Below are 27,953 nucleotides of genomic sequence, written 5' to 3'. Positions count from 1 at the left end.
AGACCCAGAATCAGCAACTGGCAATTGTCAGCAGCTGGGCCATGAGTCTCTCCATCTATGGCAGGGAAATACTACTGGCTTATTAGTTACAAATTGGTCCCTTGATGAAGATATATGTTAACTTTACTTACACAAACTTTTCAAAAATCACTAGACTTTATTTATTTATCGGAGTATAGTTGCTTTACAATACTGTGTTAGTTTCTGCCGTACAGCAAAGTGAATCAGCCACACGTATACATATATCCCCTCTCCCTTGGATTTCCTTCCCATTCAGGTCACCACAGAGCATTGGGTACAGTTCCCTGTGATACACAGTCTGTTTTCATTAGTTATCTATTTTATACATAGTAGTGTATGTATGTCAATCCCAATCTCCCAATCCACCCTACCTCCCTTTTCCCCCTTGGTATCCAAAAATCACTAAACTTTTAAAAATCCTATTCTGCTAGTGAAACTTGCATTGACCTCATCCAGTAGACAATGCCAGCATTTCCCCCATACCTATTCCCTCTTCTCTCTTTTTTTTTTTTTTTACTTCTCAAATCACTGGACTGAGACCGCCACAAAAGCGATACGCTTCACATCTACTCATTAACATGAATTTCCTTGAAAAACAGAAGGAAGACAGAGAAGGCACATTATAGTAAAATGCTTCTTCTACCCACATATGCTCTTTTAGAACCAGAGTGGTATATACCACGCTGGAACTGTAGTTTTGTTCTAACTGGAATTCTAGGGGTCTGGAAGGATGGCTATATCTTCAAAAGATGCATTATCTGTAGTTTCAAACCATTAAATTATACTTCATGAAAACAATGAAAAGAAAAATATGTTCCCTAATGTAGCTACTAGCCACCAAGAATATCAACTGACTTGGAGTTGTTCTCATAATGCTTTTCATCAAAGAATGACTTCTGATCTTTAAGCATTAATGCATTAACCGTAGTTCTTCAAATCTGGAGACACAGTGATTATGAGATGCACTTACTTTATGTACATTAAAAAAGAAAAAAACTCTGTCAATTAAGCTACGACACAATAAACTAATGATAGTCCAGACCAGATCATAAGACCCTCTGTTGCTTTGACATCACTTTCATTTGTTCTGAGGGATCTGGCAGTTTCTCCTGCCTTCGCTTGCCTTTCTTGGCATGTAATAGGCAACCCTTTTGCACAATTCAGTATTCAAATATAAAATATCTTTCTCTGTTTGCAGTGATCTCCCTTTCTTAGGTCCCATGAAGCACTTGGTTATTCCTTGGCAAGAATAAGAAATTTCTCAATGAGAAATTCTGGTTATTTCTCTGGTGATGCATATTTGCTTCTTTAATAACAAATTTATGCTCTTCTGCTCTGTGTCCATGGTTTTGGTATACATGATAACTTTTCATTTCAATCCCAAACCATAGTGAAACATTTTGAAGACATTTTAAAGGTAATTAAACTCAATACTCAGTAACAACAATGCTTGTATCTCAAGTGTAGTGTTGAAGTGACAGCGATATTGTAGTTATGACTAAGCTTATGCTCAGGCAGTGACAACTACCTCACAACTGCCACCTGGCCAACCATGGTTGTAAAATGCCACGATTATTGACTGTAAGACATGCCAATTTCAGAGATGTTAAAGTGTGGAAAAAATGTACATTTTGAATTTATGAAATATGGGAATAATCCACAATCCCGGTTTGTAAAGTGACTGATGCCTTGATTAGGAAAATTAAAATAGATGACATTGCTAAATAGAATCTCAAACAAATCATAGACTTCTAGATCTGGAAAAATACCTTAAAAGGTCACTGAGGAACTACGGCAGAGGTTAAGAGCACAGGCTCTGGAGCCAGATTACTGGTCTCTGTTGCTAGTGGCCTTGGGCAGATTACTGTGCCTCAGTTTCCTCCTCTGTAAAATGCACTGCTTAATTTCTGAGAGGTGTTAATATATGTACTTGGAACAGTATCTGGCACATTTTAAGTGCTTGATAAGTGCTAACTGTAATTATTATTTAGATCTGCTTGAATAACCCTATTTCTCTTGCAGAATATATTGGTCAGTAGGACTGAGTAAGGAAAAATAAAGAGGGATTATCAGAAAGGAGGCTTCTCCACTCCTCTCCTTTTGTGAATGTGAGGCACCAGGCCATAGGCCATCAGTCCTTTAAGTGGCCCTCGACATAGCTGTATTGCTGCTGATAATCAAAATGGTGCTCATTCAGTCTTAACTTAAACCCGCTGTAGCAACAGGAATAGATTCTAGAAGCCTTCAAGATCGATAAGGACTCTTGGGGGGCAGGAAGGTCTCCCTTATGCCTGACTCTTACCTTTTTAGCGAATGCTGAATTTCTTTTTTTCTTGTTGGATCATTAGCAACAGTTCAAAGCAACTGGTTACCGTATAAGCCAATATGCTGTTAGATGGCCTACCATGTTTTATTTCACACCCAGACACATGTACTTTGTCAAATATGTTGATATATTTGTTATAGCCATTTTATCACCCTAACCCACAGAAGATAAGAATAAGCTGCTTTGGACAGAGGGCAGATTCACCTTCAGGTTCTTTTTTATCTTGTTTATTAGAACAGTTGAAGAGTTCGGACACTTTGGCAGTGTGTGATACCTTAATGTTTTGTGCGAGTAAGAACACTGACCGGATTCACGTCTATACTAAGGTAAGCATCATGTGGATTCTGGAAACAGACAAAAAGCTTCCTTTTTTCATGTGTCAGTGGAGATAATTAATTTTATTAGCAATGAGATAGGCATCGAGTTCTTTTCCTCCTTAAAGCTAATTTTCAAATTCCTCTGTTAAATCTAAAGGCAATTAGAGGTAAACAGCATAGTAGTTAAGAGTGTAGACTTCAGGGCCAGGGTGCCTCAGTTCAAATCTGTCACTGTGGAATCTGGGACACAGTACTTAACTGCGCTGTGCCTCAGTTTCCTCAACTGTAAAATACGGAGGAGTTTTTGCCAGGACAAAATAAGCTAATTCCCGGAAGGCACTTAGCGCAGTGCCTGGCCGTCACGCGCTCTCACTCGGAGTTGGCTCCTGCACTGATCCTGCAGCAACAGCAGCAGTAGCGTCTTTACAGAAGCCTAAGCCTGCCCATCCGTGTTGAGTAAACCCTAGGAAGCTTTAATAATATGATTGCTCCGATTCCCGCCATAGCCCGGGTTCGCAGCGCTCAAACTTTTCAGGACCTCTTTGCACTCCTAAAGTTTGTTGAGGACCCAAAGAGCTTTTGTTTATGTGGGTTATATCTATTGATATTTACTGTTTGAAATTAAAATGGAAACACTTTAAAATATTCATTTAAGAGTAGCAATAATAAGTCCATTACATATTTATAGAAGAAGTATATTTTTATGAAAACTAATTATATCTGCCAAAACAAAAACAGTGTTTAGTGAGGAAAGTAGCATTGTTTTACAGTTTTAGCAATCTCCTCTAAAGTCTGCCTGTGCATGGAAGACTTCACTGTACATTCATAAGAGAATGAGAGTGAAAAAGGCCAATGATGTTGTACTGTTATTATAAAACTCTTGTGACTGTCTGGATCTTCTGAAAGGGTCTTGCAGACCATGTGAGACTCTTTGGTCGAGATTAACTAGTGTGAGTGTTTGAGAGAAAAAATTGCTGAGATTATGAACGCTTTTGTTTGGTCTACAGTTTCAAACCTCTAATCTTCATAAGTATCATAAAATAGTATTTGTGCGTTTTTAAACTCATGGGTCGCCCTATTGAAAGAATGCCTTTTTGTTCTTTTTTTGTTTTGTTTTGTTTTTTGGCCGTACCACACGGCATGAGGAATCTTAGTTCCCCGACCGGGGCTAGAACCCTCACCCGTCCTGTCCTCCACAGTGGAAATGTGGACCCCTAACCACTGGACCACCAGGGAATTCTCAGAATGCCTTTTTAAAGATAACTTAGGTTGGAGCTGCCCAAACTCAGTTATGGGTTTTCTGCTAACCCAAATATCAGATACAGATAGATGGTGTACCACATAATAATCTTCAGTTCTAACTGAATATTAGAAGATACTGCTAGAAGATTAGAGATGGCTAGGATCGTGAATACCAGAAGCCCCAGGCAGCCTCCACTGTGGGGCCGCCACCAAGAGCGATACTGAGAATGAAGACAGGACACGTTCCCCTTAAAGGCTTGGACCTTGGTCCACCACGTGGGACCTCTAGACTCGGGGAGCACCGAGGACCCCTCTGCTCACCTAGAGGCGGGTCTAAGTGCCTTGTGCCCCTCATATGGGGAGTTCCAGGCTGTGCTCTCAGACCATCGTGTCTACATGGTCTGAGAATAACAGACAACGGATACCCCAGGGGCTGGAAAGTCCAGAAGCCGGAAGGCGGACCCCAGGCAGAGCGCATACAGGAATTCAGAAGCCCTTAAACTTTTTACTCTCAGTGAAGCCTCTGCATCCTGGATCATCTGATCAGGGTGTTTCCCCCCTTGGGTGGAGACCGGAGAAAAACTGCAAACTCCTGGTAGAGAGTGGGGTGTGCCCACCGCCAGGCAAATACCGTGGCCTCCCTGACCCACATTCTGGCTCGAACGCCCCGCCTGTGCACTAGTCTCAAGTGCATTTTTACAACTCTTCTAAATACTTATATGTCCCCTTGCCATGAAATGTTGTTCAATCAATTTTCTAAACCTGAGACACTAAGCAGATGAAATGTCAACAGGGATTTTCATAGCTGCAGGAGAGTTTGGATGAAAGCTTTCCTTTTTACCTTAGGAGATCTGAAATAAAATCTAGAAACAGAAATTTGGATAAAAACCCTAGATCAGTGCCTAAAAGAGCACGCTTTAAAAGGAAGAGCAGTAACAGATGTTTAGCATCTTATGTTAACAGTGTACCTCCAGAGAACTGTTCATTTCAGCCAGAATCCCGTGTCTAATGCAGAGTTTAGAGTAACGATTACATATCTAAACTTTAATCACTATGTAAGTACTTTTTGTATGTTTTTTTTTCCCAAAGTGATTGTGGGAACTGTAACATTACCTTTTGGCTGAGAGAATTCTACAGAATGTGGGTTCAACTATTGTTTATACAGTAGATTTCCACATACAGAGATTCTTCTTTCCCTTTGTAAAAGAAATACTTCATGTTTAAACCTCGTATTTGACTGACCACACCCCTCTGCATGGGATCATTTACCCTTAAGATTGAATGCAGTGGGGACACTCAGAGGGCGTGAGAGCCTGGCCCTCCTTCTCCACTCAGTGTTCTTTCACTGAGTGTGGGTGGAATCTTGACTAGAATGAGCCACCTCAGTTTATCTTTTAGGAGACTGGGCATGCGATGCCATAATAGAATTCTTTACTTTTAAAATAATTATTAGTGCCTACAGACAAAATGGATTAATAATGCCTTCCTAATCTATAACCAGGATGGAAACCAGATGAACTGTAATTTCATCCCTTTGGATATAAAATTAGACCTTTGGGAAGATTTACCAGCAAGCTTTCAGCTGAAACAAAATCGCTCCCTGGTAAGAATAATCCTGCACGTTTGTTCTAAATGAAAATTTGTTGAGTAATTTAAATGACCTTTTTTGAGTTTAATAAAAGCAGAGCACCTTGTGGCCCGTTGCAGAGTCAGATCACTGGTTGCGTTTTAATCAGTCCAGGCATTGCCTATGAATTACCCCGGTGCTAAGAATAAACATGAAATCTGTTTCCTTGGCAAATGATCACACCTAGGGTTGCTGTTTCTGTGTATAGAATCATCCTCACATCATTTAATTTCTCATTCACAGGATTAGCAACTGTGATGTTTGCGTCTGACAGAATCGCCTTTTATCTTTGTAGGTTAAGTTCTAACACTGACAAGCTCTGAGAGCAGGGATAATACCACGTGGGGTGACGCCATCCGTTGCTGCAAGCGTCTGTGTGCAGCCGCAGGCCACATACCCGCTGGGGAGGCCTCAGTTCTCATCTGTGGCCGATTTATCGTCACTGCTCAGACGGGTCAGCAGCGCAGGGGCTGAGCCAGCATGCAGCGTACCACTTTTTACAAGAAAATAGTGATTATGTTTTTGCCCTTTGAGCGGAAATGAAACATTGCCCTTGGTTGGCTGCACCTGTCTCAAAGGAAAAGGTAGCCATGAGCTATTTTCTTTGGTATCATGTAATCTTGATTCTCAGATTGCCAGAAAATAGCCAATTACCTATAACTGACCAATAAGTAAGAGTAATGGTAAGCCTAATAAAATGTGCCAGACTTATTGTTGATGGCTTCTTTGCTGTGAGAATTTAGGCAGTCAGGTACAAGCGATGCTCAGATGTTGCACTGTGAGTGTCACCACACAAGACCCACTGTCCCCAGGACCAGTTTTGCCTCGGCCACTGGTGGGGTGTGTCCTTCCAACAGCCAGACCACTTTTGGTCTCTATGTGCGTTAAGGACATAGGCTGAGTGTCCTGAAGGGTGCCTTTAGAGAGTCTATGGCTTAAACGAGACCTATGCAGAACTGGCCATAGATAGTTCACAATAAAGATAGGAAAACTGCCTCAAATTGAAGAAAGCCTTAAACTGTGAAACTCAAAGCCTATTTTGGGGATATAATAAAACATCCGTTTTCTGATGTTATAAGTAGCCTCACTTTCAAAGGAAGATGCCTGGCGAGCTGTACACTCTTTTCATTATCTCATTTTCTGCCAGATTTTGAGGTTTGTTCGAGAATGGAGTAGTCTAACTGCTATGAAGCAAAGGATAATCAGGAAAAGTGGGCAGCTGTTCTGCAGCCCAATTCTTGCTCTGGAAGAGATCACAAAGCAGCAAACCAAACAAAACAGTACCAAAAGGTATGAGTTGTCTTTCTTTATTTTGTACTTTATTACTTGTCATAGTTATTTCTACAGGAGGGTCTAAGGCATTTTATTAACCACTAATGAAATCCTGATGAGTTAAGAGAAAATTATACATAAAATGACAGCTTAAGATATTTTGTGAATTTGATCATATCTGCTGGGAAAGATCAAGTGGTCTGGTTCTTGCTCACTATGGGTCCTACTCATCAAGGGAGAGGCCAGAGTCCCAGGTTGGTCTGAGCTGTGACCTGTCCAGCCTGGGCTACTGGTTAACAAGAGGAAAACATTTCCCTGATATAAGAGTGGAGCCTGCCTCTGGGCCCCCCCATCTGCCCTTCATTCTTGGAGTGTGAATCTTGGGTGCCATGCAGCATGGGAGCTGGTTCTGTTTGATGTACTACCACGCAAGTAGCAGAAGGTAACAATTATCATGCCCATGGTTGGACACAAAGTAATAGGGAAGGTTAAATGTCTCACATTTGTAACTGTTTTGCCTTTATCATTATAGGTCCCTTTCTAATCTCTGTACACTACCTTTCCTTTCTTGGCATCATAATCATCTTTGCCTCACTCAGACATCCCCGTGTGTGATCTAAAATCCCCATTCTCTGTAGACTCTTTTTCAGCATGAAGCAAAGATTCACAGGAAAAGCAGTCAGCCATTCTACACCCCAACTCTTGCTTTGGAAGAGATCACAAAGCACCAAACCAAACAGCAGCATTGGCAGAAAAAGCCCATCCCTTTAGCTCTTGCTGTCTCCATATACCTGTAATCTCTCTTCATCCTCACATTCTATCATTTTATGATCTCTAGCTTTTTCCATGCACACAGGTGAAAAAAATCCATCAATGCTATGTGAAGGGGTGCAGCTGGTTAAATACATTATATTGCAATACTGTGAAAATCTCTTCAGCTGTTTCAAAATAGGGCTGTGGTATATTCATACGTGAGAACAAGGAACGATGTTTGTGATAAATTGTTAAGGGTAAAAATAAGTATAAAAAAGGATGGAGACACAACATATAATTGCTATCATTGACATAGTAAGTGTCGGGGAGGATACCTTAGAAACACGTATCAGAGGTTTCTCTAGGACATTGTTCTCAAACGGGGCAATTTCTTCTCTGGGTAGCAATCTTGTGAGACATTTTTAGACTGTCACGATTAGGGGATACAACTGGGAACATCTAGTGGGTAGAGGCTGGGATATTGCTAAAAATTCTGCAATGAACAGGACCAAACAGTTACTGATTTCAAAATGTCACTAGTGCACTGTTGAGAAGTTTTACTCTACACCATACGATTAGAGGATTTGTGGAGATGGTAGGAACTTTATACCTTTTGCTGAGATTACAAACTCATGCGAGTGAACACAAAGCAAGGAACTGTAAATGAATGAATGAGATCAGGTGTAAAAGTAGAAAACGATGGGGTAGGGAGCAGAACTATAGCAAATTAGAAAGTACATAACCCATCTAACATCACTCAAATTCAGATTAAAAAATGAAACACTGTAAGAGTCAAATAAAGCCTTTTGACTAGTTGGATATATCCATGAGCTGCCAGTTTTGGACTATCGCCTCAACTCTTTATACTGGTTGAATTTTCCCATGAGTGTGTATTACTTTATGTAAAAAATACATTAAAAATATATGTGTGTATTTATACATACACACACAAACCTACACATACATATACACACACACTTAACAAAAAACACGATGCCTATTTTATTTTTCTCAGTACTTCTTCCAGTCCTCTCCTTTTTTCATTTTTATAACCACAGTCTTAGTTGAAGTATTGGTCTTCTATTTACATGATCATAATTCCCTTCCTAACTGAATTTACAGCATGTCCCATTGTTTCTTCTCCAGCAGACATGGAAGCACCACCTAAGAAAGACGGCTGGTCAGGTGTAAAAGCAAAAGTCATAAAATCAATACAAAACCAAGTCAGACACACAGTGTTATTTATAAAAATATATGTAGGTGGTATATTAATGGTAAAACTATGTTAACAAGCAGCGGAGTAAATAATCAGATTTGTATTTTTAAGAGCTCACTCTGGCAGCAGTTGGAAGATGAGATTGAAAGGGCAAGACTCGAAGGGAGACAAGTGGCATTAGCTTCCTATGGCTGCCGTGACAAAGTACCACAAACTTAGCAGCTCAAAACAACAGAAATTTATTATCTCACAGCTTTTAAGTCAGAAGTCTGAGTTGGCTCTACTTGTATCTCTGCTCTGGATTTTATAAGGCTGAAAAAAAGATGGCTGGGCTCTTACTGATAGTCTGGGAAGAATCCATTTCCACACGCATTCAGGTTGTTAACAGAATTCAGTTCATTGTGGTTGTAGGACTTAGGTTTCCTTGCTGACTGTAGACTGGGAGCCACTCTCAGCTTCTAGAGGCTTCTTTTTAGTTCTAGCACATGGGCCCCTACATCTCAGGATCAGAAGTGGTGTGCCAAATCCTTCTCATGCTTTGAATTGCTCCCTCTCTTAAGGTCAGCTGATTAGTAACCTTAATTACATCTGCAGCATCCCTTTACAACATTACCTAGATAAGTGTTCAATTGAATACCAGGAGACAGGACTCCTAGGGAGCTATCTTTAAAATTCTGCTTACCACAGAAGTTAAGAGACTATTACAGTAGACCTGGAAAAAAAAGATGAGGGCTTTTATTGAGGCATTAGAAATGGGAATGGAGGAAAGAGAGTAAAGAGAGGTGTTATAGAGGTAGATCTAGAGACCTTGGTCACTGATGAAAGAGAGGTGGAGAGAGGGGGCTCCAGGGACATGGACTTAGCAGAGCCATGAAAATGAAACATGTGCACCTGCAGAGGGGGGTGCTTTGAGGAAGCATGCTGATTCTGGCTGTAGAACCCCAGTAAGTCTCAGTAAACTGGAGTAACTGTGTCTCTCTGAAAGCAGGTATGAAACACGGGGCTACACAACAGCATTGATTGGAAGTCTTTATGAGGAGCAGTTAGACATTGGATGCCTTGCCTTCCCACTGTCCTCTATAGAGAAACTGAACCAGAGAGGCACCAGTCTTGGAAACACCAGCCTCAGTGGAGATAAAGGGAGAGGCCTTATACTGGAAACTACACTCCCCAGGTCCCTTTCTTGGCTCAGCTGCCATACCAACAGCCACATTTTACTTTCTAGGCATGAGATTAGAGGATTCATCTCTGAAAAGATGGAATGGCTTCAGGATAAAGACACATGTACACTAATTTTCAGGAATTCTCCCAAAAGCAGTGGCTAGATCTCCCAACATGATTACCCTCCAGTGGCATCCACTCATTTGCAGGCTGCGTCCAAGCTCAGAGTTTGTAGTCAGCTTTTGAGCAGCATCTCACTCTTAAATATAAATAGAAGCCAAGATCACCAGCCATTGTTTAGGTTCCTTAGTGGGTTTCCACTTGTCAAAGCGCAGGTCTGATTCACTTGGAAACCTGTGGGTTTAGAATGCCAAATTTATCCTCTAGCCACAGCTGATCTCTAAAGCAGGTCAGCAGCCTAGAGCCCAGCACTGTTCTTTCTTTTTTTTTTTTTTTGGTTGTACTGGGTCTTAGTTGCAGCAGACGGACTCCTTAGTTGCAGCATGTGGGCTCCTTAGTTGTGGCATGCATGTGGGATCTAGTTCCCTGACCAGGGATCGAACCCGGGCCCCCTGCATTGGGAACGCAGTCTTAACCACTGCACCACCAGGGAAATCCCGAGCCCAGCACTCTTCTCATTGGTTCAGGCCACCTTCCAACTCACTCCTCTTTTATTGCAAAACTTGCCATCTCCTCCAACCACCCCCATCCAGGAATTACTTGAGTAGACAACATTCTTCCTTCCCTATTTGTCAAAATTCGGATTTACCATAATCCTTTTGAAAGTTGGTATGCTTACATGAACTTCTTAGCAAAACTCAATGGAAAATTAAATATTGGTAACGCAGCTACGTTTGAAAAGTTGCTAGCAACCCACTTTGGGGTTGATTGATCCATTTCTTGTGGTTTCCAAAAATTTGTACTAAACCTCTCATAGGAAGTAACCTCTGGTTATTTTTAGTTCTTAAATCTCTGAATAGATTTCTCAGCATCTTTTTTTTTAAAAATTAATTTATTTATTTGTGGCTGCGTTGGGTCTTCGTTGCTGCACACGGGCTTTCTCTAGTTGTGGTGAGCGGGGGCTACTCTTCATTGCGGTGCACGGGCTTCTCACTGCAGTGGCTTCTCTTGTTGCGGAGCACGGGCTCTAGGCACGCGGGCTTCAGTAGTTGTGGCTCATGGGCTCTAGAGCGCAGGCTCAGTAGTTGTGGCGCACAGGCTTAGTTGCTCCACAGCATGTGGGATCTTCCCGGACCAGGGCTCGAACCCATGTCCCCTGCATTGGCAGGTGGACTCCCAACCACTGCACCACCAGGGAAGTCCCAGATTTCTCAGCATCTTTTAAAGTTACTAAATTAAGTTTCTAAGCCTTTAAACATTGAATAATACCTGAGGCAAGGCTTAATATCCCATTGCCCATCAAAGCTAGAAGCTTTTGAGTTCTTTTAGAATATGCTGGAATACTTTAGCAAAGTGCTTTTGTCCAGGGAATGAAATGGTTGAAGATAGGAAGGGGGAGGGAATTTAGGAGCTAAAAGGGCAAGTTAAAAAATACTTAAAGAATTCACTGTGATTCTTTTTTTTGCTTTAAGAAAGACACACAAGTAGAAATGCCAACATGTGAAAAGATAGTCATCCTTCCTCTTAACAGGAGAAATGCAAAGGTAAAGCTATAACAAGATACCTATCACCATTAGCAAAGATGTTTTTAACTGATATGCCCTGTGCTAGTGAAAGTGTGAGGAAACAGGGGCTCTCCATTGCTGGTGGATTTATAAATTTGTACAAAACCAGAGGAGAACAATTTGTCAAAATCTTTCCAAATTTAAAGTACCCAAGATCTTTGACCCAGCAATTCTACTTCTGGGAATTTATTCTACAGATACTTCTTGTGTAGAAAAAACAGGGATATTTGGGATGGGGATATTTATTACAGCATTGTTTGTGATAGCAGAGACTGGAACAATCTAAATGGACATTAATCAGAGACTGGTAAGATACATCATATGGTTTGTCGAAATGATGAAATAACATGCAACCATTTAAAAAAATAGGGCAATTCTATGTGTGCTAATATGGAAAGATCTCCAAGATGTATGTTTAGGTAAAAAGAGCAAGGTGAAGATTAGTGTGTATATTATGCTACCATTTGTTTTTAAAAATAAAAAGTATAATGGGGAGTGACTGCTAATGACTATGGGTTTCTTTTTGGGGTGATAAAAATGTTCTGGAATTAGATAGTGGTGAAGGTTGTACAGCCTTATGAATATACTAAAATGCACTGAATTGTAAACTTGAAAATGGTAAATTTTATGGTATGTGAATTGTATGTCCATAAAAATACAAAGAAATAAAAGTTATACACCTATACACATAAAAAATGAACTATTTCTAAAAGGATGTATTGAAAACTGGCAACAGAGGTAGTTTGGGGAAGGGGGGAGAAAAGGATGGGAATGGAAGGGAAACATTGTTCACCATATAAAGCAGTGCATGCCTTTAAAATTGTGAAATATGTGCATGTATCACCTCATCAAAAAATTAATAAACTACTTTATAAAAAGGAGGAAATCTATTAATTACTAAATCTACTTCAACAACATAAAAGCAAATTTCTAAAATTTTACCTGTAACTGCACAATTCCGTTGTGATTTAACTTTAATTTTGTCAAGCTACCAAATGAAGAAGTATTTGAGAATATGAAAAAATGCATGTTTAAAGTAATTTTTAAAGAAAATTGCAATAGGTGTAAACTACTAGAGAAACTAGGCCATGCTAATTAGAAGGAATTAATTGGGTAACTGCGTTTCACCTACTTAAATTCCCCCGTCACCTTTAATTGGAGTAACTTTCCTCTTTCCTGCCAGTCCCTAAACCATTATGTGGTATTGATCGTGTTGTGTAATAAGGTTCTGAATCCCACATCAAGAGTGGCTTTATTTCAGTGGAAGAGTCCAGAAACTCTATATGAGCTGATAATAATGGAAACAACCTTAAGATTACAGACAATGTGATTGAACCTAGTTAACTAAAAAGAGAATCACTTTATCTGAATACACTGATACACTATTATAACTGATTAAGGTGATGTGAGGAGCCTTGAAGAGCAGACCAATAGGGAGGTAAAAATGCAGTTAGAGATTTTCTGCACAGCTTGGCAAGCAGTTTACTTACAGCTGTCAGTGGTGCATGTATTTGATCATTTCTTACTCCTACACCCACGCCTTTTTTCCCCTAAGTGAAAATTTGTCCAAAGGATATTGAATGACTCTTGAATTTCTTAGGAAAATAAACCTTGAGAAGACTAATTTGGAACAAAGAGATGTGTTTCCTACATGTGGAGACCAATGTAGAGGGAGAAAATTCCATTCCCTAATTTAAGTATTAGCACAATGAATAGACTCATATTTTGCTTTTTCTCCTATTGCCTTCACACGGAGAAATGTGAACATGAAATAGAGAAACTCTTATAGGAGAGAGGAAATCTACTTCACATGTATTTGTTATAGATACATAACCAAAGAAGATGTTGCTGTAGCCTCAATGGACAAGGTGAAGAATGATGGGGGCCATGTCCGTCTGATCACAAAGGGGTCCAGGCCAGGGGGCCCTTCTACAAAGTAAGGGTTTTTTTTTACTTGTCAGGCATAGTAGTACTAAGACTATTCCTTTAAATTTATGCTTTCATTTTTGTAATAATACTTTACCTTTGTGTGGCCACTTTACAGGTTACAAAAAGCTTTTACAATGTAATAGCTCTTCTATCCTCCTAGCAACCCTGTGAGGCTCCTGATGCCCTCATCTTAGAAATTAGAGGTAAAGAAGGATCCTGAGACCAGGTGGGTCAAGTGACCTGCCCTAGGCCACTAGATGCTAGGAGAGCTGAGGTCAAATCTGGGCTCTGCCCCCCAACCTTGAGTTCTTACTATCATAAATAGTTTTTCTTTTAACACTCTAACAAACAGCCATGGAAAATGAGCAAAGCAGCTATTGTAATTCCCATGTAGGACTTTCCAACAAAATTGAGTAATGTACCTTTTCCTTTTATTCTAACAAATGGAGTTTATGTCCTACCATGTTTCATCTCTAATTTTCATTCTGTCGACTCAGAGTTTACCCATAGGTGCGTATTTAGCAAGTCTCCTGTTCTAATTCCTATCAGCACTGTTAGCTCCCTGGCTCTGTCACTTAATGGATATGAATGATCTTTTTCCTGAAGGCCAGCAGAGGCCGGAAGAGAGTGTTCCCAGAAGCCTTGGTAACGGCCTCTCGGTCCTAAGGAGGTGTGTGACCTGACACATCTAGAGAGCAGGGTAGCCACTAACTTTAGCTGAGGTTTTCCATCACCCTGTCCTTTCCCAGCCTAAAGAAGCATTTTCTCACTTCTCATTTTCCTTCTCGAGAGTCTGTGTAACTTGAAGACATCTAAGTTCCCAAGAGAGGCAGCATATTTGTTTGCAAATTTATTTTTTTGAACACAACATTCTTTCTTTTACTTGCCATGGATTAGAGAGTGCCAGCTATAGCTATTTCATTTCCACACTGAATCACAAAATCTGTGGGCCCCATGTTTACTGTTTACCAGTATAGAAACTTTGAAGACCTTTAAATGAAGTAAAAATTACATAGAATAGAGTAAGCCTTCATTAGTTACCTAATCAATATTTTTCTCATTCTAGAGAATTTTTTGAAGATGGAGCTTGTGTCCCATTTCTAAATCCCGGCACAGCCCAAGCTGATCTTACTGTGAAACCTTCTACATCCAAAGGCTATTTGCAAGCTGTGGATAATGAAGGAAATCCACTTTGCCTTCGCTGTCAGCAACCCACTTGCCAAAGTAAGCAAGAGCATAAAGCAAATGCTTGGGATTCACGGTTTTGCTCTCTGAAATGTCAGGAGGAGTTTTGGATTCGATCTAATAACAGTTACCTGCGAGCCAAAGTATTTGAAATTGAACATGGCGTGTGTCAGCTATGTAATCTGAATGCACAAGAACTCTTTTTACATCTGAGAGATGCCCCTAAAAGTCAGAGGAAGAATCTTCTGGATATTACCTGGACCTCAAAGCTCCCATTAGAACAGGTAAATTATAATCATGTGACTGATAGAAGGCAGCATTGCACTGAGTGATGAATACTGACTCACTTTCTTTTTTTTTAAACTTTTTAATATGGGAATTTTCAAATACATATACAAAAGTAGAGGGAATGATGAACCCACATACCCGTCACCCAACTTTAACAGTTATCAACATTTTGCCATTCATCTTCATCTGTCCCTCACCTCAGTTCTTTCTCTCTCCTGGAATTATTTTAAACCAAATTCCAGACAGCATTTCATTTCACCCTTAAATACTTTCATTATATATGTCTCACAGGTAAAGACTTTCTTTCTCCCTCCCCCCACTTTTTCTTTCTCTCTTTTATTTTTTATTTATTTATTCTTTTAATTGAAGTATAGTTGATTTACAATGTGTTAATTACTACTGTACAGCAAAGTGACTCAGTTATACATATATATACATTCTTTTTTTAATATTCTTTTCCATTACGGTTTATCATAGGTCTGTCTCTCTTTTAAATATCCCAATATCCATTATCACACCCAACACAATTATAATTCCGCAATTATAGTAAGTCCGTGTTTGGTTTCCCATATTGTCTCAGAAATGTCTTTTTACCATTGCTTTCTTCAAATTAGGATCAAAATATGACCCACACATTGCATTTGGTCATTACGCCTTTTACGTTCCATTTAATCTCTAAGATCACCCCTTCCCTTTTTACACCATAAATTGTTACATTTGCCTTTAGGATTTCCCACATGCTGGATTTGTCTCCCTGTATCCTAATGATGTTATCTGACATGTTTCTCTATCCCCCTGATTTCCTGAATAATGGTTATAAGATCTAGAGGTTTAATTAGATTCTGACTAGATTATTTTGGGAAGAGACCTCTACAGATGGTACATTGCATTGAGAGGCACTTATGGTATGGTTGTTCTGCTTTTCATGGTGTTAATATTGAATGACAAGGGGTAAACAGATAACCCCCAAAATGTAGTCATTACAATGAGAAGAAAACTTATGTTTATCCCATTGTAAAACGTAATTCATGACAAAAATAGTATTCTTAGCACACTATTCTCAGTATTTACTTTGACTCCCAAAACGCAGTTGGATTTCCAGTGTTGTGATCTAATAAGTACTAAATTTCAAACTAGAGCAAAATGTGTAATTTTGTAGTAAGCTTAGTTTTGAAAAAAATCACTCTCCGTCTGCTAAAATATTGGATAAGTTCCAGCCAGGTAGTAAAATCTTATATTTTTATTTACCTAGTATTGCTGAATCATGACAGAATTAATAAGCATTTCTGCAAAGATTAATTAGCATGACTTTGTTAGGGAAATACACTCTTCCCCTAATGTTATCCAGAGTTCCTGAAAGATCCTTTGGTCTAACTGGTGAGGGTCATGTCACACCCATCCCGGAGATGTCAGCCAGACTCACTCCAGTTGCTGGTGAGGGACATGTCACACCCATCCCGGAGATGTCAGCCAGACTCACTCCAGTTGCTGGTGAGGGACATGTCACACCCATCCCGGAGATGTCAGCCAGACTCCAGTTACTGGCTGCTGCCTCCATGTGGAGGCTTCCGGAAGACACACAATGGAATGACTCAAGAACATCTTGAAAGCAGTCTGTCCAAGAATGCAGAAGTAACACAGTATACATCTAAAAGAGAAGCGTTGAGAGAATAAGGAGCACCACAGGGCCCAGATGGAATGACCAGTGGGAGAGGGAGTGATTCTTTCCTGGAGGTGAGTTTAGGATGTTGAAGACTGGCCCCAAGTGATTCCGAATTACTGGGAAGAATAAAGAAGCACCTTCTGGATTACAGAATCTGTCAGAATGGAGACTGCTTGGCACAGAAGAATCGGTTACAAAAGACAGAACCAAAATGGATTTTTTTCCCTAAGAATATGCCATTTGCTTGATGCACAAGACTGCCATATGAAGTCTCCTCTGACAATGTCAACCTCAAAAATAAAAATCATTATATATCTTCTAACAGAAGTTGGGAAGTTCAGCATAGAAGAGAAAGTCAGTCCATCTGTAACAGAGTTAAGGTGGACAAAGGTTACTGCTCCAATTTGCTGCTTCCTGGGGCTGCTCTTGGGCCAGACACTGCTGTTAAGGTCCCTGAGCCATCCATGGGCCTGACAACTTTCCTAAAGCACTTTAGAGCTATGTCTCAGATTCCCATGGCCAGCAGCCTTGAAGTTGATTATAGCATCTTCCTTGTTCAAGACCAAGGAACAAGGAAGATATTATAATATTGTCTTCACACTCGTCTTTGTGATATTTAAACAACTCTACGCTGCTATGTTGTGAGCTGGTTTTACTACCTCAGATAAAATGCTAAAATACATCCCATTTGGATGTATAGGTTATTATTCGTTAAATATGAAGTATGCATATACGGACTGGCCTAAATAGTGGCTCCTTTAAATGAACATCTTTGTTTATTCCAAATATGCAAGCTACAGACAGTTGTTCTAGAAATTTGATTCCAGTCTGTGTAACTTAGGAGGTTCCCAGGTAATAGCATAAAAGTTCTGGGTGATCACTATTAATATTAAACTGTCATTGGTATAGTAACAAATGCATTTAGGTCAACAATTAAAAGACTGTCTGAGTCAGTAATATTCAGAAGTTTTTCATTTCTAATCTGTTCTTTTTTCTCAGTTTTGTTTTAGTGACTATATAAACTAGCTCAAAGGTGCAGAAGCAATTGATTTTTCCCAATCTGTCAGAAGGCTTGGTATTTTATACTTGCTTGTAATTTTTTCAGAATGGGTTAGGTAAGGGGGGGTGGGAAACAGCCTTTTTCAGAAACATATTTTTTATTGCTTTCAAATTGCTAACCTAGAGGGTTTTTCCTACTCACAATAAAAGCTATAAAAAACCATCCTAATGTATTTTTCCCTGTGATTCTGCTGTGTGAACATGATTGCACAATGCAGACCCAACAGTTCCCACGGTATATGTTGAAAATTGCTGATCCTGTGTTCTTATTGCAGCTTAATGAAATGATAAGAAACCCAGGGGAAGGGCACTTCTGGCAGGTGGACCACATCAAGCCAGTGTCTGGCGGAGGAGGACAGTGCTCCCTGGGCAACCTGCAGACCCTCTGCACAGTCTGTCACAGAGAGGTCAGTGCAGACACGTTTGACTCCATCTTGAGATATCAAGTTGAAAATTGTGCGTACAGGTGTGGAAGGTTACGTGCGTGCATCTATATCCCTGGTCTGGGATCCGAGATGTATTTTATTCTTTTCATCACTTAACACTTGAGTTTTCTCTTGGGGCCTATGCAAGTTCTCAGTCACAGATGAAAAAGAAACTGCTTCCCTTTCTATTCATTCTAGGACCAGGAAATTTTCACCACCACCTAGAAGAAAATGAATACAACTTACATATTGCATAGTCTTGAAAAGATCCAGATCCTCAAACTAGAAGTTTAGTAAATGGGAACAGTGACATATGTTTGCATCTGCAGCTAAATATGTCCTGAAATACCTGAGAACATTAATAAATTATCTCTAGGACCAACTCAGTTCAACATGCAAACATTACATTGCTGACCTAAATGTGAAATCTGTTAACCTTGGTAGATCTTGGAGCAATTACCTATTGCTTAAGAGGAGAGGAAAAGAATGACATAATATTGTCTGTCAACTAGGATGAATTTTTAACAGGCAGTTCAGCAAAAGGTCGTAGGATCTGCCTCTTGAGATATAATCTTAGAAAGAAGCATACATTCAATATGCAACTTTGTATCCAACTTTTTTTTTTAAATTATGGCAACATTTAAGCATTTTCCCATTCCCATGATAAGCATTCAGTGTTTATCATCTGAAATGGCTGCATATTGTCCTATTGAATACGTTTCTGCTGTGGTTTATTCAGCCATTCCCATACTGATGAACACTGAAGTTGTTTACATTTTTTGGTTCATATACGCAATGCTGCCAACCGCATTTTTTTGTATACAATTTTTTACATTTTGAGGTTGTTCCTTAAGATAGATTCTCAGATGTAAAAATCACTGAGTCAAGTGTTTAGATATTTTTGAGACTGTAGGAGATAAATTTTCTTCAAGCTGTTTTCCAAAGGACTACGCTCATATACGCTCCTTCCACCCCGGCAGTGAACAGGAGTGCCCGTTTAACTGCACTTGTTATTGCCGATGTGGTGAGAGAAGAATTATTGTGTTTACAAAAGACCCTGATGTTTGTAAAACTGCTAATCAATTGTATTTACACCCTTTTTTTTTTCTTTCATTTTTTGGCTGTGCCATGCGCTATATGGGATCTTAGTTCCCCGACCAGGGAGCGAACCCATGTACCCTGCATTGGAAGCATGGAGTCTTAACCACTGGACCACCAGGGAAGTCCTACACTTTTGAGAACTGTTCAGATCCTTTGCCAGTGTTCATATCATATGAGCACTTTCTTAGCCTCCTTTTAATATTTCAGATTCCTCAATTTGTTCACAAACATAATATTTACATAAATGGGATCATCTCATAAGCAGGGCTTTTTATTTATTTTTAGTTTTAACTTTTTTTTTCTCTCCTTACCCCTTCCACCTGGATCACTTCACACGTACATGGACTTCAGCTGGGAAAAAAAGTCATCTGATTTCTCAGCTGTGCAAATTATTAGCACATTCAAGACCTATAAGAAAATGAAGATATAGCAAAGGAGAATGCTGCACCTTCTGTAATCACTTTTTCAGAGTCTTATGAAAAACTTTATTTGTGGGAGCAGCAGAAGAATCCAGTTCTGTTATATCTCGTTTTGTTTTTTTGCGTTGGCTTGGCTATTGGGTTGGGAAAGGCTTCAGAGCCCAGAGAACAGGAGTGGGCCCTGCACACACTGCATTCTGGGAAATTGCCATGTGGGTGAGGGGAATCACTGCCTCCCCTAGTCCCCAAATGAGGTATTTACCATCTCACTGGGTAGCAAGACAGCCCCCAAAGCTGTGCGTTTTCTCCTCAGCATCTGGTCCTAAGTGAACCTACGACCTCAGAGCTACTGCAGTCCTCTGCTTGTGGCTTAGTAACCCCCTAATGGCAAAGCACTGGTAAATAAGTGTGGTGATAATGTAGATTTTTTTTAACACTAACAGAATACAAAGAGTTTTTGAGTTTCTATAGCCAGTACTTTTTTTCTAACATGTGTACACATGCATTTTTTTTTTTTTTAAACTTTTAGAGAACTGCAAGACAAGCCAAAGAAAGAAGTCAGGTGAGAAGACAATCTCTAGCATCAAAGCATGGATCAGACATCACACGATATTTAGTAAAGAAATGAAGTATAAACATTTTTGAATAGAAGATGTATGGTTTGTATGCAGAAAATTCAACATAAATTATTTTTCATGTTAGTGTAATATTTTTTTTTTTATAAATTTTATCTTATTTTTTTGACTGCGTTGGGTCTTTGTTTATGCAAGCAGGCTTTCTCTAGTTGTGGCGAGTGGGGGCTGCTCTTTGTTGCGGTGCGCAGGCTTCTCATTGCGGTGGCTTCTCTTGTTGCAGAGCACAGGCTCTAGTCACGTGGGCTTCTGTAGTTGTGGCTCGCAGGCTCAGTAGTTGTGGCTCACAGGCTCTAGAGCACAGGCTCAGTAGTTGTGGCATACGGGTTTAGTTGCTCCGCGGCATGTGGGATCTTCCCAGACCAGGGCTCGAACCCGTGTCCCCTGCGTTGGCAGGCAGATTCTTAACCACTGCGCCACCAGGGAAGCCCTAGTGTAATATTTTAGGAATGAAAATTTTCAGAACAGAAATCAAGACTTCAACTTCCCTTTTCATGTTTAAAGCTTTTTGTGTTCAATAGCTTTTGAAAGTTCTTAACAGAAAATGAGATACAATACTAAATATTTCTATGATCTTCTTGATTTCGTGCAGACTCTCAATTATGTTTCGGTAAGGTTTTGTTAAGCTTTCAATTCCTTTGACTGTACCTTAATCACAGTATTATGCATAGATTGTTTTTGAAAAATATACTCTCAATTACTTGAAAAATGCTGCTGGATTAGTATTGGTTCTGGGCTGCTGTGTGTCTAAATGGAACATTGTAAAACCATAAGGGAAATTTTGGAGGCAAATCATCATTATTTAGGACTTCTGGGCCAATTGTGACCTGCCTGCTTAGTATGCAAGAGAGACTCTTGTTCACTAAATGCCGCCAAAATGGGATTGGGGTACACATTTTGAATGTTGTCTTCTTTGTTTTATTTCTTAGCCAATTGTCTATTGAAAAGATGCTTTTGAAAATAAGCGAATTGGACCCATGGTGTTTGTGGACAATTCAGGGGTTCTGGCTAAAGTAATTGTTAAAAATGTTTAAAAACTGAAAACATAAAATGCCACTTAAACTTCATTTTTTAATTAGTTTGTTTTAATGCATAAATCTAGGCATACTGTCAAAGCACCCTTTGTCTCCTGGTTACCATTTTTTGTTCTTAAAATCCTGTTTTATTAAAAGTGTATTCCTGGAACCTCTTTTAAAAGGAATGATGATGATAAAACACTTTATACTGAAACATGATCAGATGGAGATATATGTTAAAAAAGTGCAAGGGTAAAAATAAAAGAGTGATGGTAAAAGAAAACCAAGGCATAATCCTGCAGTATGTCAGAATCATGAGAGCAGAGTCAGAACTCCACAAAATACAGGGCCAAGGAAGAACTACATTCACAAAAGGCCTGTTTGTAAATACTGTTTGGATGTAAACCACATTAGTTTGAGCACTCTTTAGTTTTAATTAGTAGCTAGTATTTTACAACAGAGAACTTATTTTTATAAATATTATACAATCATGAACCTTACGGAGATTTTATTAAGTTTACAGTATTTCATTGTATGAGATCAAATAGTATCGTTCATTTTATAAATTAGCTGGTCTTTCTTTGGCCTCCTTTCTGCTTTGCTGGTCAGGCTTTTTGCAGTTTTCTGCCTCATTGCCAGGGTAACCTAGGATTCCTCACAGATGAGAGCTGAGAAGCCAGCACACTGCTTTTCCTCCAGCATGAGGTGTCTGCAAGTGAGGCTTTGGTCTAAGTAGGTCAGATTTGAGTGGAGCTTGCTCTTTAGATGAAACTAAAGTGGTAATTCTAGGGAGAAAATTCTTAGATGTAGGAACTGTATGATGGTTTGAGATGGAATGACCCATGAAGATGGTTTCTCTCTTTGCCAGATTTCAAAATTCCAATCAGTTAAAAATGCTGTAAGAGCATTAAAAAAATTAAAGTAGTTAGGAATGTATTTAACCAAGAAGGTGAAAGATTTGTACACTGAAACTACAAGTCTTTGGAGAAAGAAACAACTGAAGAAGACACAAACAAATGGAAAAAATTCCATATTCATGGATCAGACAAATAAATATTGTTAAAATATCCATACCACCCGAAGTAATCTACAGATTCAATGCAATCCCTATCAAAATTCCAATGGCATTTTCAAGTAGAAAAAAATCGTAAAATTTGTGTGGAACCATAAATGACCCCAAATAGCCAAATCAATCTTGAGAAAGAACAAATGTGGAGGTATCATTCTTCTGCCCATTTTTTGGATTGGTTTGTTTGTTTTTTAGATATTGAACTGCATAAGCTGTTTGTATATTTTGGAGATTAATCCCTTATTGGTTGTTTCATTTGCAAATATTTTCTCCCATTCTGAGGGTTGTCTTGTCTTTGTATTTATGGTTTCCTTTGCTTTGCAAAAGATTTTAAGTTTAATTAGGTCCTATTTGTTTATTTTTATTACTCTAGGAAGTGGATCAAAAAAGATATTGCTGCGATTTATGTAAAAAAGTGGTCTGCCTATGTTTTCCTCTAAGAGTTTTATAGTGTCCGGCCTTACATGTAGGTCTTTGATCCATTTTGAGTTTATTTTTGTGTGTGGTGTTAGAGAATGTTCTAATTTCATTCTTTTACATGTTGCTGTCCAGTTTTCCCAGCACCACTTATTGAAAAGACTGTCCTCCATTGTATATTCTTGTCTTGTTTGTCATGGATTGACCATAGGTTCATGGGTTTATTTTTTTTTAATTTTATTGAATTATAGTTGATTTACAATTTTGTGTTAGTTTCAGATGTACAGCAAAGGGATTCAGTTATACATATACGTATATTCATTCTTTTTCAGATTCTTTGCTTATACAGGTTGCTCACAGAATATTGAGTAGAATTCCCTGTGCCGTACACTAGATCCTTGTTGGTTATCTATCTTACGTAGACTAAGTAGTGTGTGTATGTTAATCCCAAGCTCCTGATTTATCCCTCCCCACCACATTTCCCCTTTGGTAACCATAAATTTGTTTTCAATATCTGTAAGTCTGTTTTGTAAATAAGTTCATTTGTATCATTTTTTAAATTAGATTCCACATATGAGTGATATCATATGATATTTGTCTTTGTCTGACTTACTTTAGTATGATAATCTCTAGGTCCATCCATGTTGTTGCAAATGGCATTATTTTGTTCCTTTTTGTGGCTGAGTAATATTCCATTGTATATATGTACCACACTTCTTTATCCATTTCTCTGTCAGTGGACATTTAATTTGTTTCCATGTCTTGGCTATTGGAAATAGTGCTGCAGTAGACACTGGGGTGCATGTATCTTTTCTAATTATGGTTTTCTCCAGATATATGCCAGTAGTGGGATTGCTGGGTCATATGGTAATTCTATTTTTAGTTTCTTAAGGAACCTCCATACTGTTCTCCATAGTGGCTGCACCAATTTACATTCCCACCAACAGTGCAAGAGGGTTTCCTTTTCTCCACATACTCTCCAGCATTTATTGTTTGTAGACCTTTTGATGATGGCCATTCTGACTGGTGTGAGGTGATACCTCATTGTAGTTTTGATTTGCATTTCTCTAATGATTAGTGACGTTGAGCATCCTTTCATGTGTTTGTTGGCAATCTGTATATCTTCTTTGGAGAAATGTGTATTTAGGTCTTCTGCCCATTTTTGGATTGGGTTTTTTTTTTGTTTGTTTTTGTTTTCAATATTGAGCTATTTGAGCTGTTTGTGTATTTTGGAGATTAATCCCTTTGTAGTTTGCTTTGTTTGCAAATATTTTCTCCCATTTTGTGGGTTGTCTTTTTGTTTTGTTTATGGTTTCCTTTGCTGTGCAAAAGCTTTTAAGTTTAATTAAGTCCCATTTGTTTATTTTTGTTTTAATTTCTGTTACTCTAGGAGGTGGGTCAAAAAAGATCTTGTTGTGGTTTATGTCAAAGAGTGTTTTTCCTATGTTTTCCTCTAAAAGTTTTATAGTGTCTGGTCTTACATTTAAGTCTTTAAGCCATTTGGAGTTTATTTTTGTGTATGGTGTTTGTTAGGGAGTATCCTAACTTCATTCTTTTACATGTAGCTGCCCAGTTTTCCCATCACCACTTATTGAAGAGACTGTCTTTTCTCCATTGTATATTCTTACCTCCTTTGTCACAGACTCATTGACCATAGGTGTCTGGGTTTATTTCTGAGCTTCCTATCCAGTTCCACTGAATTTTGTCAAAAGTTTTTTCTGCATCTATTGAGATGATCATATGGTTTTTATTGTTCAGTTTGTTAATGTGGTGTATCACACTGATTGATTTGCGGATATTGAAAATAAATAAATTTTTAAAAAAATCTATTAAGACTTGATTTATAGCCTAGTATATATATGATCCTGGAGAATGTCCCGTGTGCACCTGAGAAGTATGCATATTCTGTTATTTTTAGGTAAAATGTTCTGTATATTTACGTTAGATCTAGTTGGTTTACTGTATTGTTTTCTTTCTCCTGACAAAGAAAACAAGTCTTTGTCTTTTTTTTTTTTTGGCTGCATTGGGTCTTTGTTGCTGCACGCGGGCTTTCTCTAGTTGCGGCGAGCAGGGGCTACTCTTCATTGTCGTGCACAGGCTTCTCACTGCAGTGGCTTCTCTTATCGTGAAGCACAGGCTCTAGCTGCATGGGCTTCAGTAGTTGCAGCATGTGGGCTCAGTAGTTACAGCATGCAGGCCCTAGAGTGCACGGGCTTCAGTAGTTGAGGCATGTGGACTCAGTAGTTGTGGCACACAAGCTCTAGGGCGCGTGGGCTTCAGTAGTTGAGGCATATGGGCTCAGTAGTTGCAGCGCACAGGCTCTAGGGCACGCAGGCTTCAGTAGTTGTGGTGCATGGGCTCAGTAGTTGTGGTGCATGGGCTCTAGAGTGCAGGCTCGGTAGTTGTGGCATGCAGGCTTAGTTGTTCCGCAGCATGTGGGATCTTCCCAGACCAGGGATCGAACCCATGTCCCCTGCACTGGCAGGCAGATTCTTAACCACTGCACCACGAGGGAAGTCCATCATAAGTCCTCTATTTTTGTACTTATCTTCTACCTATTTTTTCTATCCATTCTAGAGAACGAGATATTGAATTTTCCAACTATTATTTTAAAACTGTCTGTTTCTTCTGTCATTTTTTTGCTTTATGTATTTTGATGTCCTGTTATTAGATACATTAATGATGTTTATAATTGTTTTACTTTCTTGTTCTATTGAATCTTTTATTAATATATAATATCCTTCATTGTCTTTTGTAACCTTTTTTGATTTAAATAATTCTATTTTGTCTGATATTATTATAGCTGTCTTTGGTTACTGTTTGCACAGAATATCCTTTTCTGTCCTTTCACTTTTTTTTTTTTTTTTGGTCCTTTCACTTTTAACCTGTTTCTGTCTTTGGATCTAAAGTACAGTATCTAGTTGGATTATTTTGTTTGTTTGTTTGTTTCTGACACTATCTTTTGATTGAAGAGTTTGATCCACTTATATTTAAAGTTATTACTGAGAGTGATGTCAGCATTCGCTCCCCTTTGATTTATAATTAATCAGACATCTATAACTAACCAAAAAAGAGTACCTCTGCACATCATACCAGGAAACCCAAGAGATCATCCATCTGTGAACCCAAAAGTGGGTGGACTGTACCATGCAGGAAGCTGTGGAGCAAGAGGAGTTGCAGTGTAGCCAGCAGCAGCACAGAAGGCAGCAGCAGCACAGAAGGCAGCAGCAGGTCCAGGGGTGGGTGGCACAACCTCTTTGGCAGAGTGAGTGAAGAATGGAAGCAGTGAATGGTATCTGTCCTGTTGCACACCTGCAGCTAGAGGGATCTGCTGCTCTCTGAGGAGAGGCCTCAGTGACTGGGAGGAGAGAAAGGAAAAGGAGGTAGTTAGTAGACAAAGAGAATTGCAGAAAAGTGTCTATTGCTGTCTACCCCAGGATTCTGGCAAGAGAACCACCCACAATCCTCTACAACCCTCGCACTCGAGGATCCCCCTACTGGGCCGTAGGCACACCCAAAGCTGCAAGTGCGAAGTACACACCTCCTGCCACTCTTCCACCACCACCTTTTTTTTACCACCAGCATTTGTGTGTGTGTGTGTGTGTGTGTGTGTGTGTGTGTGTGCTTCCAGCCTTAGTTGCAGGTAGCTATTAGTTTTCTAGACTTCTATATCCAGTTCCTTTTCCCAGGTTTGGGACGTTCTCAGCTCTTATTTCCTTAAATAAACTGTCACCCTCTTCCCCTTCTCTTATCCTTCTGGAATATCCTTATTCTTTTGTTGTCTTTTCTAATGGAGTCTGATAGCTCTCGTAGGATTTTTTCACATTTAAAAAAGTGATTTCTCTCTCCTGATTCATTTCTAGTTTTCTATTTTCCAGCTCACTGATTCTCTCTTCCATCTGATCTGCTCTATTTCTAATGCATTCTTCTTCTCACTTACCAAGTTCTTTAATTCCAGAATTTCTGCTTAGTTCTTCTTTTAAAATTTTTGATTTATTTGGTAAAGTACTCCTTCTGTTTATTAATTTTATTCTTGAGATCATCATATTGCCTTTTACCAACCTCATACTGGTCAGAATGGCCATCATCAAAAAGTTTACAGGAGGAGGAACCAAGATGGCAGAGTAGAAGGACGTGCTCTCACTCCCTCTTGTGAGAACACCAGAATCACAACTAGCTGCTGAACAATCATCGACAGGAAGACACTGGAAGTCACCAAAAAACATACCCCACATCCAAAGACAAAGGAGAAGCCACAATGAGACGGTAGGAGGGGCGCAATCAGAGTAAAATCAAATCCCATAACTGGTGGATGGGTGACTCACAGACTGGCAAACACTTATACCACAGAAGTCCACCCACTGGAGTGAAGGTTCTGAGCCCCACGTCAGGCTTCCAAACCTGGGGGTCCGGCAACAGGAGGAGGAATTCGTAGAGAATCAAACTTTGACAGGACTGGGGGAAACAGAGACCCCACTCTTGGAGGGCGCACACAAAATAGTGTGTGCATCAGGACCCAGGGGAAGGAGCAGTGACCCTGGGGGAGACTGAACCAGACCTACCTGCTAGTGTTGGAACGTCTCCTGCAGAGGCAGGGGGTGGCTCTGTTTCACCGTGGGGACAAGGACACTGGCAGCAGAAGTTCTGGGAAGTACTCCTTGGCGTGAGCCCTCCCAGAGTCTGTCATTAGCCCCACCAAAGAGCCCAGGTAGGCTCCAGTGTTGGGTTGCCTCAGGCAAAACAACCAACAGGGAGGGAACCCATGCCCACCCATCAACAGTCAAGTGGATTAAACTTTTACTGAGCTCTGACCACCACAGCAACACTCAGCTCTACCCACCACCAGAGCCACCCATCAAGCCTCTTAGATAGCCTCAACCACCAGAGGGCAGACAGCAGAAGCAAGAAAAACTACAATCCTGCAGCCTGTGGAAGAAAAACCACATTCACAGAAAGATAGACAAGATGAAAATGCAGAGGGCTAGATACGAGATGAAGGAACAAGATAAAACCATAGAAAAACAACTAAATGAAGTGGAGATAGGAAACCTTCCAGAAAAAGAATTCAGAATAATGATAGTGAAGATGATCCAGGACCTCGGAATAAGAATGGAGACAAAGATCGAGAAG

General features: G+C 39.6%; 2 protein-coding genes across 16 annotated transcripts in view; one reads left to right on the top strand and one right to left on the bottom strand.

Annotated features, from left to right (window-relative positions):
- Nucleotides 1–20,317, top strand: part of ZRANB3 (zinc finger RANBP2-type containing 3) — a gene marked incomplete at its 3' end in the record, with an annotated part of 251,504 nt that extends 231,187 nt beyond the window's left edge. For 9 of the 14 annotated variants that reach the window (XM_082465816.1, XM_082465812.1, XM_082465813.1 and 6 more), the window contains 6 exons: nt 2,582–2,673; nt 5,408–5,509; nt 6,681–6,823; nt 13,446–13,556; nt 14,616–15,018; nt 18,020–20,085. In XM_082465816.1, coding sequence (XP_082321942.1) covers nt 2,582–2,673; nt 5,408–5,509; nt 6,681–6,823; nt 13,446–13,556; nt 14,616–15,018; nt 18,020–18,286 — 1,118 coding nt within the window. Of the gene's footprint in view, nt 1–2,581; nt 2,674–5,407; nt 5,510–6,680; nt 6,824–13,445; nt 13,557–14,615; nt 15,019–18,019; nt 20,086–20,218 lie in introns of those variants that run through there. The other 5 variants (XM_082465817.1, XM_082465809.1, XM_082465818.1 and 2 more) reach the window with 4 other exon arrangements.
- Nucleotides 20,318–21,830: 1,513 nt separating this feature from the next.
- RAB3GAP1 (RAB3 GTPase activating protein catalytic subunit 1) overlaps nt 21,831–27,953 on the bottom strand; it is a 157,592-nt gene continuing 151,469 nt past the window's right edge. Inside the window, exons 24-25 of one of the 2 annotated variants that reach the window (XM_082465821.1) lie at nt 25,902–26,181; nt 21,831–22,233 (exon numbers count right to left, since the gene is read on the bottom strand). In XM_082465821.1, the coding sequence (XP_082321947.1) occupies nt 25,933–26,181 (249 nt within the window). In that variant the 3' untranslated portion in view covers nt 21,831–22,233; nt 25,902–25,932. Of the gene's footprint in view, nt 22,234–24,820; nt 26,182–27,953 lie in introns of those variants that run through there. The other variant, XM_082465820.1, reaches the window with a different exon arrangement.

This window comes from Balaenoptera physalus (assembly GCF_965194825.1).
Source record: "Balaenoptera physalus genome assembly, chromosome: 6".
In the NCBI taxonomy this organism is placed as follows: Eukaryota; Metazoa; Chordata; class Mammalia; order Artiodactyla; family Balaenopteridae; genus Balaenoptera; species Balaenoptera physalus.
This window is presented reverse-complemented; position numbering and strand designations above follow the sequence as displayed.